This window comes from Protomyctophum bolini (genome assembly GCF_963924005.1).
Source record: "Protomyctophum bolini genome assembly, chromosome: 20".
NCBI lineage: Eukaryota > Metazoa > Chordata > Actinopteri > Myctophiformes > Myctophidae > Protomyctophum > Protomyctophum bolini.
This window is the reverse complement of record NC_137881.1, coordinates 13,898,416-13,912,672: the sequence shown is the minus strand read 5'-3', so window position 1 is coordinate 13,912,672 and position 14,257 is coordinate 13,898,416. Positions and strand designations below refer to the sequence as shown.

The 14,257-nt window shown below is 39.9% G+C and overlaps 2 protein-coding genes across 3 annotated transcripts; one reads left to right on the top strand and one right to left on the bottom strand.

Moving 5' to 3' along the window:
• Positions 1-293: 293 nt before the first annotated feature.
• LOC308335684 (SLAM family member 9) lies at positions 294-6,522 on the top strand. Its single transcript, XM_080792817.1, has 7 exons — positions 294-410; positions 2,138-2,353; positions 2,451-2,567; positions 3,081-3,350; positions 3,882-3,992; positions 4,702-4,820; positions 5,249-6,522. Exons 1-6 carry the CDS (start codon positions 368-370, stop codon positions 4,779-4,781), a joined length of 837 nt encoding a protein of 278 aa, XP_080648943.1. The 5' UTR covers positions 294-367; the 3' UTR covers positions 4,782-4,820; positions 5,249-6,522.
• Positions 6,523-6,894: 372 nt separating this feature from the next.
• On the bottom strand, positions 6,895-13,261 carry LOC308335469 (SLAM family member 5-like). Of its 2 annotated transcripts, none has more exons than XM_080792518.1 (7): positions 13,191-13,261; positions 11,797-12,123; positions 11,147-11,422; positions 10,873-10,998; positions 8,098-8,147; positions 7,833-7,919; positions 6,895-7,680 (listed from the first exon to the last, which is right to left on the bottom strand). In XM_080792518.1, the coding sequence occupies exons 1-7, from the start codon at positions 13,258-13,260 to the stop codon at positions 7,576-7,578; spliced, it is 1,041 nt and encodes a 346-aa protein (XP_080648644.1). In that variant the 5' UTR covers position 13,261; the 3' UTR covers positions 6,895-7,575. The 2 variants fall into 2 exon arrangements, with proteins under 2 accessions (XP_080648644.1, XP_080648645.1); XM_080792519.1 differs by having other exon boundaries at positions 8,098-8,144.
• Positions 13,262-14,257: the final 996 nt, after the last annotated feature.

Sequence of the window (14,257 nt, the reverse complement as noted above, 5' to 3'; positions counted from 1 at the left end):
AATAGCATTGCACACACATACGTCTTGTTTGTCTTTTACTGCATTTGAATTCAAACTTTTTAAAGTATTATTTGTACTGATCCCATTTTCCTAACCCATTTTTCTAAAGAATGTTTTCTTGTAAAAAAATATGATTGTACTGCTGTTACAATGACTTTTCTTTTTTTATTTTCTTTTTCACTTTTGATGCATTTAGGACTGAGTTGATTTTTAAAAAAGAAAAAAGAAATGTTTTTAAATAAATGAAAGTTGAAATGAAAGTTCTGATGCCTCCCTTCTGCGTCACAACTACAGTAGCAGCTGATCTTTTTTGGCACGGCTCTACAAAACAGAAAGAAAAGGAAGTCAAACTAACCTTTTGGTGACAATGAGGGTTCAACTTCTACTTCTCTTGATTCCACTCCTTCAAGGTAGGCTAACGCTTTCATCAAGTGACATTTGTTTAAATCAACATAAAGACTATACAATTATTACTATGACACCATCAAGCTGAATTAATAAATAATTAATTTACCATGTGGAAAATCAACACAACTGAATGGTTACCAATATGAGCTTGCACACTGCCAGGAAGACACTAGCATTTGATAAAAGACATGCTTACGAATATACAAGAAAGATCTTCTGAGGAAAAAAAGGTTCTTTGTTCCCACCTAGTAATTTTAGTAGCCTACTTCTAGGCCTGCCTAGGCTACTTAAACTATCTAAAATTAACACTGGCATGAAATAAAATAAACTAAAACATAATTGCTCAGACTCTTCAACAAAGATGGCAAAAACAAACATTCTTTGTTCTGTACATACAATTGTATAGTACAAAACACTGAAGTCCTTAAACCAGAAACCTAACGCTAACCCTAAACCCTAAGGTAAGTGGGGAACATAGAACCTGGGGAACATAAGGATGACCCCCTTCTGAGCACAACGACATTTCTTTTAGGAGGAATCGAACTGGCTAGTATCAACCATTACCTCTTTGTCACCAAGTCACACAAGTGTTCATGATCAGCTCACTGGCTGATAAACTAGTTGTCATAATATATTTATAATAATTATAATGAATAGGCATTATAATGATGATGTACAATGTTAAAACTTGTCTTTATGCTGAAAAAAGAGAAGTGTGTTTCTTTGTGGGTATAGACAGCATATGATATGTCGTGTCTCTCCACACCGCAGGACGTATGACACGTAATTATTATTGTTGCTGTCAGGCCAGAAACCTCTTATTTCCATTCTCCATATTCTAACCTTTTGTGTATTTTCGTTAATTAATACTCTATTAAATACAGTGTCACACAGACGTATCAAAAGTAGCAGATATACAAGCTCAAAACACAGTGCGAAGCTAAATTAAAACCTCAAAGGTGCACTATTTGACCGCTTCCCTTAGGACCCCTTCACCCATTTCCAACCATATCTTCATCTTCATATAATTGGTCGTCACTAATTACTCATCATAATAATGGTACAATTTTTGTCATTATTTGTTTGTGTCTCAGAAGAGGGCTGTTCAAAAAGCCGCCTACCAGTGACATCATCGATAGGGATTGGATTCCCCCGCTAATAGAAACGGAAGGCTTTCTCTTATCTTTCTCTTTCTCTTCCTGGAAAGTTATCATGCTATAATAGAAGCATTGTTCTTCCATTCGCTGCTTCTTCGCCTGGAAAGGAGCCAGCTTAGGTGGTTCGGGCATCTGGTTAGGATGCCTCGGGCGTCTCTCTATAGGGAGGTCCTCCCCCACTGGGAGGAGACCCCGGGGCAGACCAAGGCACAGATGGAGGGATCACATGTTAAACTAATGTTAGGAAGTTAAACTAATGTTGCTCTGGAGAGGGAAGTCTAGAGCTCTCTGGTGGAGCTGTTGTCCCCACGACCTGAGGGATAAGCGGTTGAAGATGGATGGATGGATGTTCTTGCATTAATAAAGGATTTAATAAAAACCTGCCTACCAATGATGTTACTGGAACAGTCCGGAGTCCTCTGAGATACTGAGGACCAATTATACGAAGATAGGTTGAAAATGGGTGAAGTCATCCTTTTAGGGTGACTTGTGGGATTCTCTGTCCTGTGTAAATGACTCCTATAATGAACAATATGTATTGATCCTTTGAGAAATGTGGCTTTATTTCACAGTGGAGTTACTTGGCACCAAGGATTCAGAGGAAGTCTCGGGCTACATTGGCGAGGATATTACTTTGCCATCCGGGGTAGACCCCTCATGGAACATCTCTTTGATCGAGTGGTCCATACTCACGAACAACACTTGGATTGCGAGTCATCGCAGTGGCAAGACAAATGTTAAGCGTTTCTGGAGGTACAAAGGAAGGCTGACACTTAACATTTATTCAGGTAACAAGAATTCATTATTGAATAATTTTAATTAAATATTGAGTCATAATCATTTTTACTCATAACAAATTTCATTCGTTTGTATTGTTGATCTCAGGTGATTTGGGTATCAATGGTTTGACCAGGGAAGATGCTATGGTATACACTGTAGATCTGAAAAACACAGAAAGGAACCAAACCAAAGTCCGCAACAAAGTCCGGCTCGTAATCAATGGTAACGGCTACACGGTTATTTACACAACATTCATTATGCCTGTATCCACATTTAAAATGAACCAATGGGTAAAGAGGTCTGTTCCAAAGTGAAATGTCCACTCTTTGAAAAATGGGACCAATGCATAATAGTATGTGTGGAACATCTTTACCTTTACCAAGAAGAACATCATCTGTCTCCCATGGGTGGGTGTGGGATTAAAGTTAATAAAAGTATTCATTTAGTTAGCAGTAATCCCAGGACCAACATTTTCACGTTTGATTTTTATTCATGACGCCAGTATGTCGCATGGATTTAACACCAGTTCAACCCTTGAGTTTCAAGCAATGAGGCATTTGGTATAGACTTTTTATAGACTTTAGTATGACTTGCCTGGGAACTGTGCCCTGACCTGACCCACTCTTAAGGCCACTGACCGTGGTCATCTATATGTAGGCTATAGTAGAGATATCTATATAGCTAGCTACCCACTCAGAATGTTGCAGTTGATAACCATTGTACTTCTGTCTGCAGATCGCCTTAGTAAGCCCATCATTCAGCCGTTCCTTGGTATGGCAATAAATGAGGGACACTGTCGCATGGCCTTGCAGTGCACATCTCCAGTCAAAGGGGTCATCTTCACTTGGCAGGCTCAACCGGCCATAAACATCTCTTTTTGGACATCGAGCAACAACATCTCATATTTATTGGCTACCTTCAGCCTGGACAACAAGGTCAATTTCACCTGCACCACGAGTATGGAAGGACAGAAAACCTCCAGGGTTGTGACCAAAGGCTGTCTGGGTAAGAAGACCACATCAGAATTTCATGGGATGATTATGATAAACATTTAACAGCAACAAGAGATTGTGTGTGGGATATATTTATGATGTGATGTGATGATATTATGTAATAATATATATGAAATAGGATGTATGACAATTATGGTATAGGGACTATAGGCTACAAGATAGAACAATAGAGAAGATAATTACATGGCAAAAGAACTAAACTAAATTTAAAAAGTAAATAAAAAATATATATGACAATATTTTGAAACTGACATTATATATGATACTAGAATGTCCATAACTCTGTGTAGAGCTCTTGGTGGGGTTAGCCAAAAATATAATAGTTGCAGAGTATATTGATATGTGATATTTATAAACCTATAGCCATTAAATTGACAGTTGGTATACCTTTATCTAGCGCAGTACAATTATAGTTATAAACAGCAAAGGATTTAATGTCTTTCTCAAGTATACACTGCAGCAGGATGTGACTGTATATAGTGGGCGTTGAAACTGCACGATAAAACCCTCTTTTTCCTCTTAGCAGAGCAGTTAAAGGAGGAGGCAAGAAGCTCCGCCTGGGGAGGCTATTTCCTGGTTTTCTTCGTTGGCTGCTTTGTAACTGCCATGATAGCAGTGTGTTACTGTTTTAAAGGTGATAATCTTGCAAATATCTTCTTCAGTGACTGCTTTCTTCTTCTTTAACCTTTATTTATTCAGGGACGTCAGTTGAGAGCAAGCTCTCTTTTCCAATGACGCCCTGATTACAGTAAACATAACATAAATTTTAAACGCAAATACATTACAGGATAATAAACAATTCAAAGTTTTTTTAAATCGTTCAAGTGAAATCAAGTTAATCCATTTTAAAATAGATTGTAGACAGTTCCGTGCATAGTAATGAAAGGCTGTTACCCAGTTCGGAATTCACATTGGGGATTTCTAAAACAAGGTAGTTTTGGGAATGGGTGTGATCATGGCCAGTTTTGGGACGTAATAGGCTGCTAAGATATGTAGGCCTTTTTTAAGTAAGGCTTTGTAGCTAAAAACAGTGCAGTGCTGTTCTCGTCTCTTAGCCAATGAAGGCCAACCAACCTTTTCATACAGCCTACAGTGATGGGTGAGGAACCCATCTCCAGTTCATCTTCCCGCATAGCAACCCCTACATACATACGCATTCACGTGCGCGCACACACACACACACACACACACACACACACACACACACACACACACACACACACACACACACACACACAGTAAAATCAATACATAGAAATATTTTCCCCTGTGTTCCAGATTCTATATTATTTTTGTTGTTACGATTTCTTTCCTTTTCCACATTTTCTGCTTCATTTCAACAGCAAAAATACAGAACAGAGAGTCAGGAAATGCCGAAGAGACGAAAGACATGAATAAAGGCCCCGAGGAAACTATGCATTAAGGAACCAACCTGCACATCAGGAGCAATTAAGGGTTCAGAGTCTTGCTTAAAGGGACACTTCACCCTTTTTGCAAAAAAATATATGTTAATGACGTTTAGGAACTTTAGAACACTTTCCTGGGGGTATTTATGTGTGTAATATGTGGTTTTAGATATTTTAGATTGTAGCAGTGAGCCTGTTGTCTCTGATGTCATGGACACTGGTCTCACTACCTTCCTGGACTACAATTCCCATAATTCTTTGGTGCACTGCTCCTCCTTGTGGATAGGGGGGAGAGCTGTCTTACTGAGACAACATGTAGTCCAGGAAGGAAGTGAGCCCAGTGTCCATGACATCAGAGACAACAGGCTCACTGCTACAATCTAAAATATCTAAAACCACATATTACACACATAAAGACCCCCAGGAAAGTGTTCTAAAGCTCCTAAACGTCATTAACATATATTCTTTTGCAAAAAGGGTGAAGTGTCCCTTTAAGGACACTTCGACACTACAGTAACTCTGGGGAAGCCCACAGGGATCGAACTGGGAACCTCATGGTTCCCATCTGGCTGCTCTACCTCGATCCCACTCAACCCCTGATCAATTGGCCTCATAATCTGTCCGTGAAAATAAAGTGATAACATCACAATGGCAATGGCATGACAAATAATATCAGAATAATCATAATGCTATACACACGCACGCACGCACACACACACAAACAAACAAAATATACAAAGACTTGTATATTTTATTTAGCAAAGAAAGACACGATGAACGTTGAAGATATTTGATATGTTTTGACGACATCATTTTATATTGTACATCTGTCTTTTCAGCATTTCTGCAATTATTTGTTCTTTTTAAAGATTTGTTTTTGGCTTTTCTGCCTTTATTGATACTTGATAGTATCAAGTTAAGATGAAAAGAGAGAAGGGGAGAGACATGCAGCAAAGGTCATCATGAACGGGACTCGAACATGCAACACGCTGTCAGGCCAAAGCGTATAGTATGTGGCATGCGCCTGGACCACTTGGCCAGCGGGCGCCCCTTCTGCTTTATTTGAAACTAGAGCAGTGCCCATTGGGCACTGGCCTACTTGGAACGATGCAAGTCAGCTGTGTCCCCTTGTATGCCCATATACAGTATGGCGATATGGACACTGCACTCCCTGTGGGGGTGTGGAACACGTGTGTTGAATTTGAAGTAGGTGGGTTGAATGGTTCTCAAGTTACGTGGATACAGAGACTTGGTTCATTTATAGTTAGATGGTGAGAGAGACAGTATAGGTGGGAGAGAGAAAGACATAGAGAGATAAAGATTTGAGTGTCAAAGAGACAAACAGAGGCCGTAGTAGTCATGGCCTTCATGAAATTCCTATACCCTCTGAGTATATTATTATTAGCGTGTTTGCACTGTTGTTATGTTATTTTTTACTGATGGATCTATCTGATATGTACAGGAGATGTTACAGAGTCTGGCTCACAATGCTATTTTCCAGTAGACTTGATTACAGTAATGCACTTTATGCCGTACTGACAAAGCAGGGGTTACATAAACTCCAGCCTGTTCACAATGCTGTCAGTGTAAACTAAAACCATGCCATTTTGAACAATCAGTCCTGTTTTAGCGGCTCTCAGCAAAACAAAGTACTTCTTATTGTTTTCAAAAGGATCCCTGGCTAATAAGCTTTATATGCCTTAATACATAATTGCCCTCTATAACGAAAACTTATTTAAATTTTAAGCACAAAACCAGTATGAAGGAGAAATATTTGCATCTTCAATTTATAATTATGTTGTATATGTGCATTAAAATCTAATTTATATTTACTTTATATTTATATTTACTTTCTTAGCTTACGCATGTTTCTTGATAAATGTTTTTATGTGATGTATTCCCATGCTTTTTTGTTCTTGCTTAATAATGTAAGTCGCTCTGGATTAAGTTTAAATTGTAAATATTGAAACAGCTTTAAGCTTAATTTATTTTGTCAAGCGACACCATCATACAGAGTATATACAGTATTATGATTTAAGATGAAATCAAACACACAGTACTGCTTTCCGCATACTGGTAGCCTACTTTTATAACGTATAACCAGTCTAAAGAGAGAAACATTTCAAATACTCATTTCAAGGAGAGATTTATTATTATTTATAACATAATACCTTGAATAGACGGTATAACAGCAAAAGACACGTTTATTGTCATTATTCTCCTTACACGTGCAAAGAATGAAATAATTATGAAATGATCTCAACAACATTGAAAGAGAAATGTTACAAAAAGAGTATACTTTGTATCCATGCAGCATAACACTGATATAGAAATCGGTCTATTTACAGTTTGTTTTTCTTATTCATGTATGCATTTAAAAGCCTGAGCCCCCTTTAGGACAGGCTATGGTGTTTTATAGGGACTGGCAGACACCATGATGATTTAGGGCGGGCATTGCAGATAGCTGATGGTTTTTAGGGCCTGGCAGACACCTCATGATTCATCCAGGGCCTAGCCAATCTGGAAAAAGTGCCCCGTTTTCCTTTGAATTTGCCTCTTGGGGCGGCGCCAAACAGAATGTGGATAGCAGGATGTTGCCCATTTGCTCCGCCTTAGACCCTCCTCTTCCGGCGGGGCGCCTATGTTTTAATTTCCACTAACGACAATGTGTACACGTTCTGAATGCCCCTGTCGACAGATTCAGCAGTGTAGCTTGGAATCTGCTCTTGAGAGATTAGGGCCTAGCAGACACCTGATGGAACTGGCAATCACCTGATGTTTCAGGGCCTGGCAGTCCGCCAGTCCGGTGCTTTAGGGTCCGACAGTCACCTGGTGCTTTGGGGTCTGGCAGACATCCGGGATTGAAGAGGTAGAGGCTACCGGAGGACGATTAAAATTGATCCTGTCATAGACAGACTGAGGATAGAAGTGCAGTGCAAGAACACAGAAGACAAAGTCAAGCTCAGATGCGGTCATAACCAGATGCAATTACATATAGATACCAATCTGTGTCTAATTTTCTGTGTTTTTTTTCTTTTGTTAATAAAGTATTCAATCAATTATCTTACCCCAATCCCAACTGTTACTAAATTGATCCTTTCTCCAATGGATTCATAGATTGTGTTTTGGTTCACCACCAAGCTATTTGATCTCACCTGGAATATTGCGGAAACACACGCACGCACGCACACACATACACACACAGCTGTTTTGAGGAGGAACAATCACACTTCACTCAAAAGGATAAGGATTAGTATGAAAGTTGCTGATAGTGTGTGTGTATATTGAAGCACACATGTGAGCACATGAATTAAAGGCAGGTAGTATACTTACCTCACTGTCAGACACAGTAGCATATATTGTTTCAGGTCCATTTCTTCCTGCTGGCATGGGAGACAGTTTAAGATTTAACCACTGAGCACTGACAATAATCAACAACATATTTTAACGCCATACACTCCATGACCTCCATAATGACTGCGATCTTATGGAAGAGGAGAGGTGACCTGGTGGTGAGAAAGATGACATTCCCACGAGAACGAGATCCTGATCCTGTAGCCACAAGATATAAGACAGTGGTTTTCAACCCTTTCAACCCTGTAATATCTAAAATGAAACCAAATGGACCCGTAAAAGGTCCATTTGGTTTCATACCACCGGACCACTGGTGGTCCCCGGACCACTGGTTGAAAACTGCCCACATGATCCTAATGTTGTGGAAATTAATCTTGTGGCCAATGAGCTGTGCCCTCCCTCAACCCATTAAAACCAGGAAAGCATTAGGCATCTGTGCCATTTAGCTATAGGCCTATACTATAGCCTACTGTAGCAACAGAAGTTTTTCAGAAAACTCTTAGGATTTAGAACAGTGTTTAAAAAAGAATAGCAGATAGACTTTTGGTCCATTTGGTTCCATGTGTACGTTAAATAAACATTGATTTTACAATAAATTGGGATCCATCCAGAGATAGAAATGCCATTAAATGGGGGTCCGTAGCCTAATGCATGTTAAACTGGGGGTCATTGAAATTAAATTGGTGGAGAATCACTGTTATGGGGGGGTCCCTGGCATATCTCTTCAAATCCACAGGCTCATTAGTGTTAATTTGGGGGTCCTTGACACGAAAAGGTTTGGGAACCTTACTGTCCACTGTCTGCACTAGACATCAAAACTTAAACATCACAGTTGAAGGTATAGGACATAGCCTAATACATTTTGTGTGTGTGTTAACTTCACACAGAAACATCTCAATGAAACAATCCATAATTCACATTTTAAATACATTTCTATATTGCACTTTGTTGACGGTCCCTATCTTGACCGTGATGGAACGTCTAGCGAATTTCCTTTAACAAAACTCCATGGCCATAACGTACAGTAGTAGTATTATCAAAGTCAGTACTAGTAAGCAATAGCTTTAGGCTGCCTATATTGGTGCTGATGCTTTGTCGCGCGAGAGCTGCGTGCGCAATCTGTGCATTCTGCGCAATCACAGCCAGGTGTGTTTATGTTGTGACTGGTCCGTTGAGTGATAAAATGTTATGTATGTCCTACTTCAACATGGTTACGCAGGTAGATAAATAAAGCACTGGGCTGGCTTTTAATAAGATAGCCTAACTAGCTAAAGTGGTGCAAATGCTCCCATAGGCCGCTACTACCTACATCTACAAAGACTTTAACTGGTGTAACTATCACCTACTTATCAGGTAGCTGATGTAGGGTAGCCTACGTAGGATGTCGGTTTTCTTCCACAGTCAAATGTATGGGGTTTATGTATGCTGTAGCCGAAAAAGCCAGCAGTACAAACTACAAACTACAAAGGAAAATGGGGGGAAAGTATCCAGGCTGGTCCTGGTCCTCTTGGAGCAAGTTCAAGTCCATGAGGCAGAAAACAAGCCTAAAGACTCCAGACAGACGTTTTCAAAGCTGGTTGGAAGAAAGAGCTAGAAGGTCAGTAGAAGAAGATGAAGCTGAACTAGACTAGGCCTAGGAGACAGTTTTTCAGCACCCGCTAAGGATGGACCGGTAACCTAAGCCCATTATTGTTGGATTCTGGAACTGAACTGACATGGTGTGTCTGAGTTTGAAGAGAGAACATCGACACAGACTCTTATCTTATGGCTGGACGAGCACTCAGATTTTCAAGACTTGGCAGTGGCCCCATCAGGACATGAGCAGTGAGGACCACCCATGCAGATCTACTAGATGTAAGTGAATTATTCTATTATGTCTGTGTTGCTCTGTTATTTTCTTGTTTAAAGTTTTCTGGGTGGCCTTTGAGTTTGATGTTCTATTCTTGATAGTTTTCTGAATGGCTGCTGTGCAATGAGTGAAGTATTCTATTCTCTTTGATTCTTGCTGAGGTTTTAACATTTTACAATCAGAATGGCTCAGTTGACCTGCTATTGCAACAATGGACATGAGATTTAGTCATGAAGACATCATCGAAAGACATTGGGAGGGGACACCTGGTGGCTCAGCCAGGGAGTACACATAGGCAGATAATGAGAGTGAGGATGGATGGAGGAGACCAGTGGGGTCTGATCACATAATGGGTGAAATGTTCTATTCCAGTGGTTTTAAACCCTTTTCATATCAAGGCCCATTATTTATTCTGTATTTGAGCCACGGACCACTATTTGATGACATTTAGCCTCGCAGACCCAAAACTAAGAATATTTTGTTGTCGTTGGATAAGATTTTGTCCACAATTCCATGCTGTATTGATGTGGTACCATAGTAGGAGAGAAAACAGGCAAATTGTGTATACTTCTTGTAAATTAAGTAATGCACATGTTTAACAATAATGTAATTCTTGAGAGTGTAAAATGAAAAAGATGAAAAAAGATTTGAAATGGTAGCCTACTGCGTTACTGTCTAGGCTCGGTTCTTGCTATTGGCTGACGTGTGGTCCGTTACTTTGACATCTTGAATGAGTAGACTAATACTCAATACCCTCATCTACCACTGACAAATCATCTATGAATGACTCGAGCTAGGAGTCAGAGGTTAAATCGAAGGACAGTCCGATGACACAGATCATTTATTTACGGTATAAAGAATTTCAAATATACATTAATATTAATTAACTAGGTGTTCTTCCTTACCTGCTGATCTTCGATTATAGTAGCAGGCAACAGATAGAGCCACAGCCAGCAACAAACCAACAGTCCCGGCTGTAATAGCGCCGATAAACAACTGCTCTGACTCTGAACCTGTAATGAAATTACTAACTGTGTGTACACGTACATGTACACACACACACACACACACACACACACACACACACACACGCTTGTGTCATAATATGGCACAATAACAGTCTCGGCCAACAGGCTGTCTCATAATGCTGTTCGAATGACCCCATCCTGCTCTTCTTACCCGGGTGCTTGCACGACACCGTTTTCGATGCAGACTGCTGACTGATGGCGTTGGTAACTGTGCAGTGGACAGTGGAATCTTCCTCTTCTGCCAGGAGGGACACATTCACCTTGTTGTGACCCCCCTCTAAGGTCTGGTTCCCTACGGTCCAGCTATAGGTGATGTTGTCAGCATGCGGGGTTGCAGCACGGCATTCGAGTGAAACCAGACAGGAGTTGTTCTCTGCATGCCAGGTATAAGCGGACTCTGTCACATCAGGTTCCTTACTGATGGAATCTGATGAAGCAACAAAGTCTGTTAAACTAAATTGGTACATTCAACCAAGACCTGAGGCCGATTTTACAAATGCCTTCTAAATCAGTGGATCTTAACAAACGTTTTTGTGCCAAGAATTGATATATGGCAGCAGTACCACTGGTTAAGGGGCCTGTTAAATGAAGTGGCACATGCAAGAATGACAAACATTGAATTAAACATACTTTATGCTGTAACTTCAAGCTTTTGCTAAATGCCATGATACAGTAGCCTAGCTGTTTTTGTTGCACTGGCACATATATTATAACCATATCATACCACAATACAATGATCTCTATAAAAGAAAGACAAGTAGAGAGCACGTTATTCTCCTATGTGGAAAATGAATGTCTTACCATAAACATTCAGAGTGATGACAATTGTAGGATGTTGTCCCTCATCTGTATCTGAGACAAAGCTGTACTCTCCTGAGTCTTGATGAGTCAGGTGTTTTATTGTCAAACTAAAATTGTCAGGGTTCATCTCTACTCTGCCTTTAAATTGAGGGTTATTTGATGGTGGTATATAACGATTTTCGTCCATTTCTACCACAACAACTTGATCTTTTCCAAAGTTCCATGTTGGTGTAATAATATTTCCCTCCTGTAAGCATCCATTGACTGAAAACTCTGCAGTTTCCCCAACTTTCTTTTTAATATCTCTGCAACTGGCAGTGTCCACATCTGAGAGAGAGAGAGAGAGAGAGAGAGAGAGAGAGAGAGAGAGAGAGAGAGAGAGAGAGAGAGAGAGAGAGAGAGAGAGAGAGAGAGAGAGAGAGAGAGAGAGAGAGAGAGAGAGAGAGAGAGAGAGAGAGAGAGAGAGAGAGAGAGAGAGAGAGAGAGAGAGAGAGAGAGAGAGAGAGAGAGAGAGAGAGAGAGAGAGAGAGAGAGAGAGAGAGGTTTAGTTTATTTCGATCAATTCAACATTGTAACAAATCATTACCTAGAATATTCACATTCTCTTATGGTTGATCGAAAAGGCATAGGCTGAAGCTCATAGCTTATTGATGCCTATCCTTTGTACATATTTTCTTTAACATATTTTAAACTCACATAATGAATAATCCCCCTACTGCTACACCCTTGTGGTAATGAAGTTGTTTAAAGTTGTTTTTCCCCCCTCTTTTTTTGCATGGTAGATGCAGGAAATCTGCTGACATCAACATTCTTCATACCACTTCCAACGATATCTAACCACGTTTTTCTCATAGTCACTAGAATATTCGGTAACACTTGCTCTGCATCCCATGTTTATAGCGCATTATGAACACACAAAAATAAGATATTATAATCTTCTCATAGAATTATATTTATAAGCGCTGATAAATAATCATTATAGGCGGCAAGGCCTACTTTATAAGCCTAATCATAACATAAACTTTATTCAAATTGCATTACACTTTTTAGAAACTATTTCCCCCATTGGTTCTCTGAAGTCCCGTTTCACCCAGGAGCCATGGAGTTGTGCAACTCCATGGCTGTGAAACCACTGTGAAACCATCGGCACTTTGAGTCAGTTGCTCATTTAATCATTTCATTGTTACTTTTTATGATTAAATGTTTATTTTAAATATATATTGTATTAATAGCAAACTTCAAAAAAATATTTCAAACACAAGACAGCAGCAAGTTCACATATATATATTTCTATCTTTCACTGTTAAAAATAAATTCACTGATCAAACAGATCTTTACTGACAGAGTGACAGTTAAACGTTTTAAAGTGGACAGAGTTTAGAACAGGAACCTACCGTGGAACAATAGCATGAGCAGCAGGGGAAATAATTTGCAGGGCAGGCAAGGGAAGCGACCACGGGCCATCTCTGTGAAGTCTATCAATGCTGTTTCCTCTTTGGAGCCCTTATGAGACAGAGAAAGAGGCACACACACGCACACGCACACTTTCTCTCTGTCTCTCTCTCTCTCAGGCTATATTGAACAATAGTTCAGATGAAAAATGTTTCATGGTGGGTGGGTGTATATGTGGAACGGAGAGGTAGATTATGAGTCATTTTACCTCATTATGCACCTTTATTTTGTATTTAAGGCACCAAACCACAGTCACCTGTGGTTTGGTTTGAGCAGCACTGAAACGTCTATTAGGAAGGTCTTTGTCTGTGGTTTTAGGGCTGACTGATATGAAAAGTTTCAAACTGAGCCATTTCTGTTAAGACCTTTGTCCATAAAACCTTATCCGCATTACAACAATTATATGATTTATGGTACTTTTATGGAGAGAGTATGTTTTGCACTCCGTCCGTGTGTGTGTCCGTGTGTCCATCTGTGTACAGCTAATCTCCGGCACCATTAACCCGGTCAATGCCAAGTTACACACTATCTCTATAGTCATGTGTTCAAGCCAGATCTGTCCAATATTTCATATTCCATCCTAATTGGCTAACATTGGCTTTCCACGTTTGCAGGATTGGCCCGTTTTGAACAAAAAGCCTATAATCATGAACTCAGCGTGCAATTTACGCAACATTGGCCTATTATAGCGCCACCAGGAGGCCACAACCTGACCTGCCCTGGTGGAAACCTGTCCCCCGAGGGGAACTTTTTCTAGTTTATCTTGGGACCCCCTGGAACAGATAAAGAAAACATGAAGGCTACTATATACTATAATCTAAGTAGTTTTTTTGCTTCCAGAGCGCTGGTGGTGACTATAGGGTTTGCACTAGCATAGTCCTAGGATGACAAAACTTACGATTACGATTATCTAGAGAAAGTGGAACTTGTCACATACCAAAAGTTGGTCACTATACTATACTGTAAATGCCCAGGGAAAGCAGACTTATTTCCCTGCTAAACAAAGCAA

Coding starts and splice junctions, on each gene's coding strand:
- LOC308335684 (XM_080792817.1), top strand. CDS start 368: ATGAGGGTTCAACTTCTACTTCTCTTGATTCCACTCCTTCAAG. Junction 411..2,137: donor CTTGATTCCACTCCTTCAAG/GTAGGCTAACGC, acceptor TTTATTTCACAG/TGGAGTTACTTGGCACCAAG. Junction 2,354..2,450: donor GACACTTAACATTTATTCAG/GTAACAAGAATT, acceptor TGTTGATCTCAG/GTGATTTGGGTATCAATGGT.
- LOC308335469 (XM_080792518.1), bottom strand. CDS start 13,260: ATGGCCCGTGGTCGCTTCCCTTGCCTGCCCTGCAAATTATTTCCCCTG. Junction 11,423..11,796: donor CATCACTCTGAATGTTTATG/GTAAGACATTCA, acceptor TTGCTTCATCAG/ATTCCATCAGTAAGGAACCT. Junction 8,148..10,872: donor CTATAATCGAAGATCAGCAG/GTAAGGAAGAAC, acceptor CTCCCATGCCAG/CAGGAAGAAATGGACCTGAA.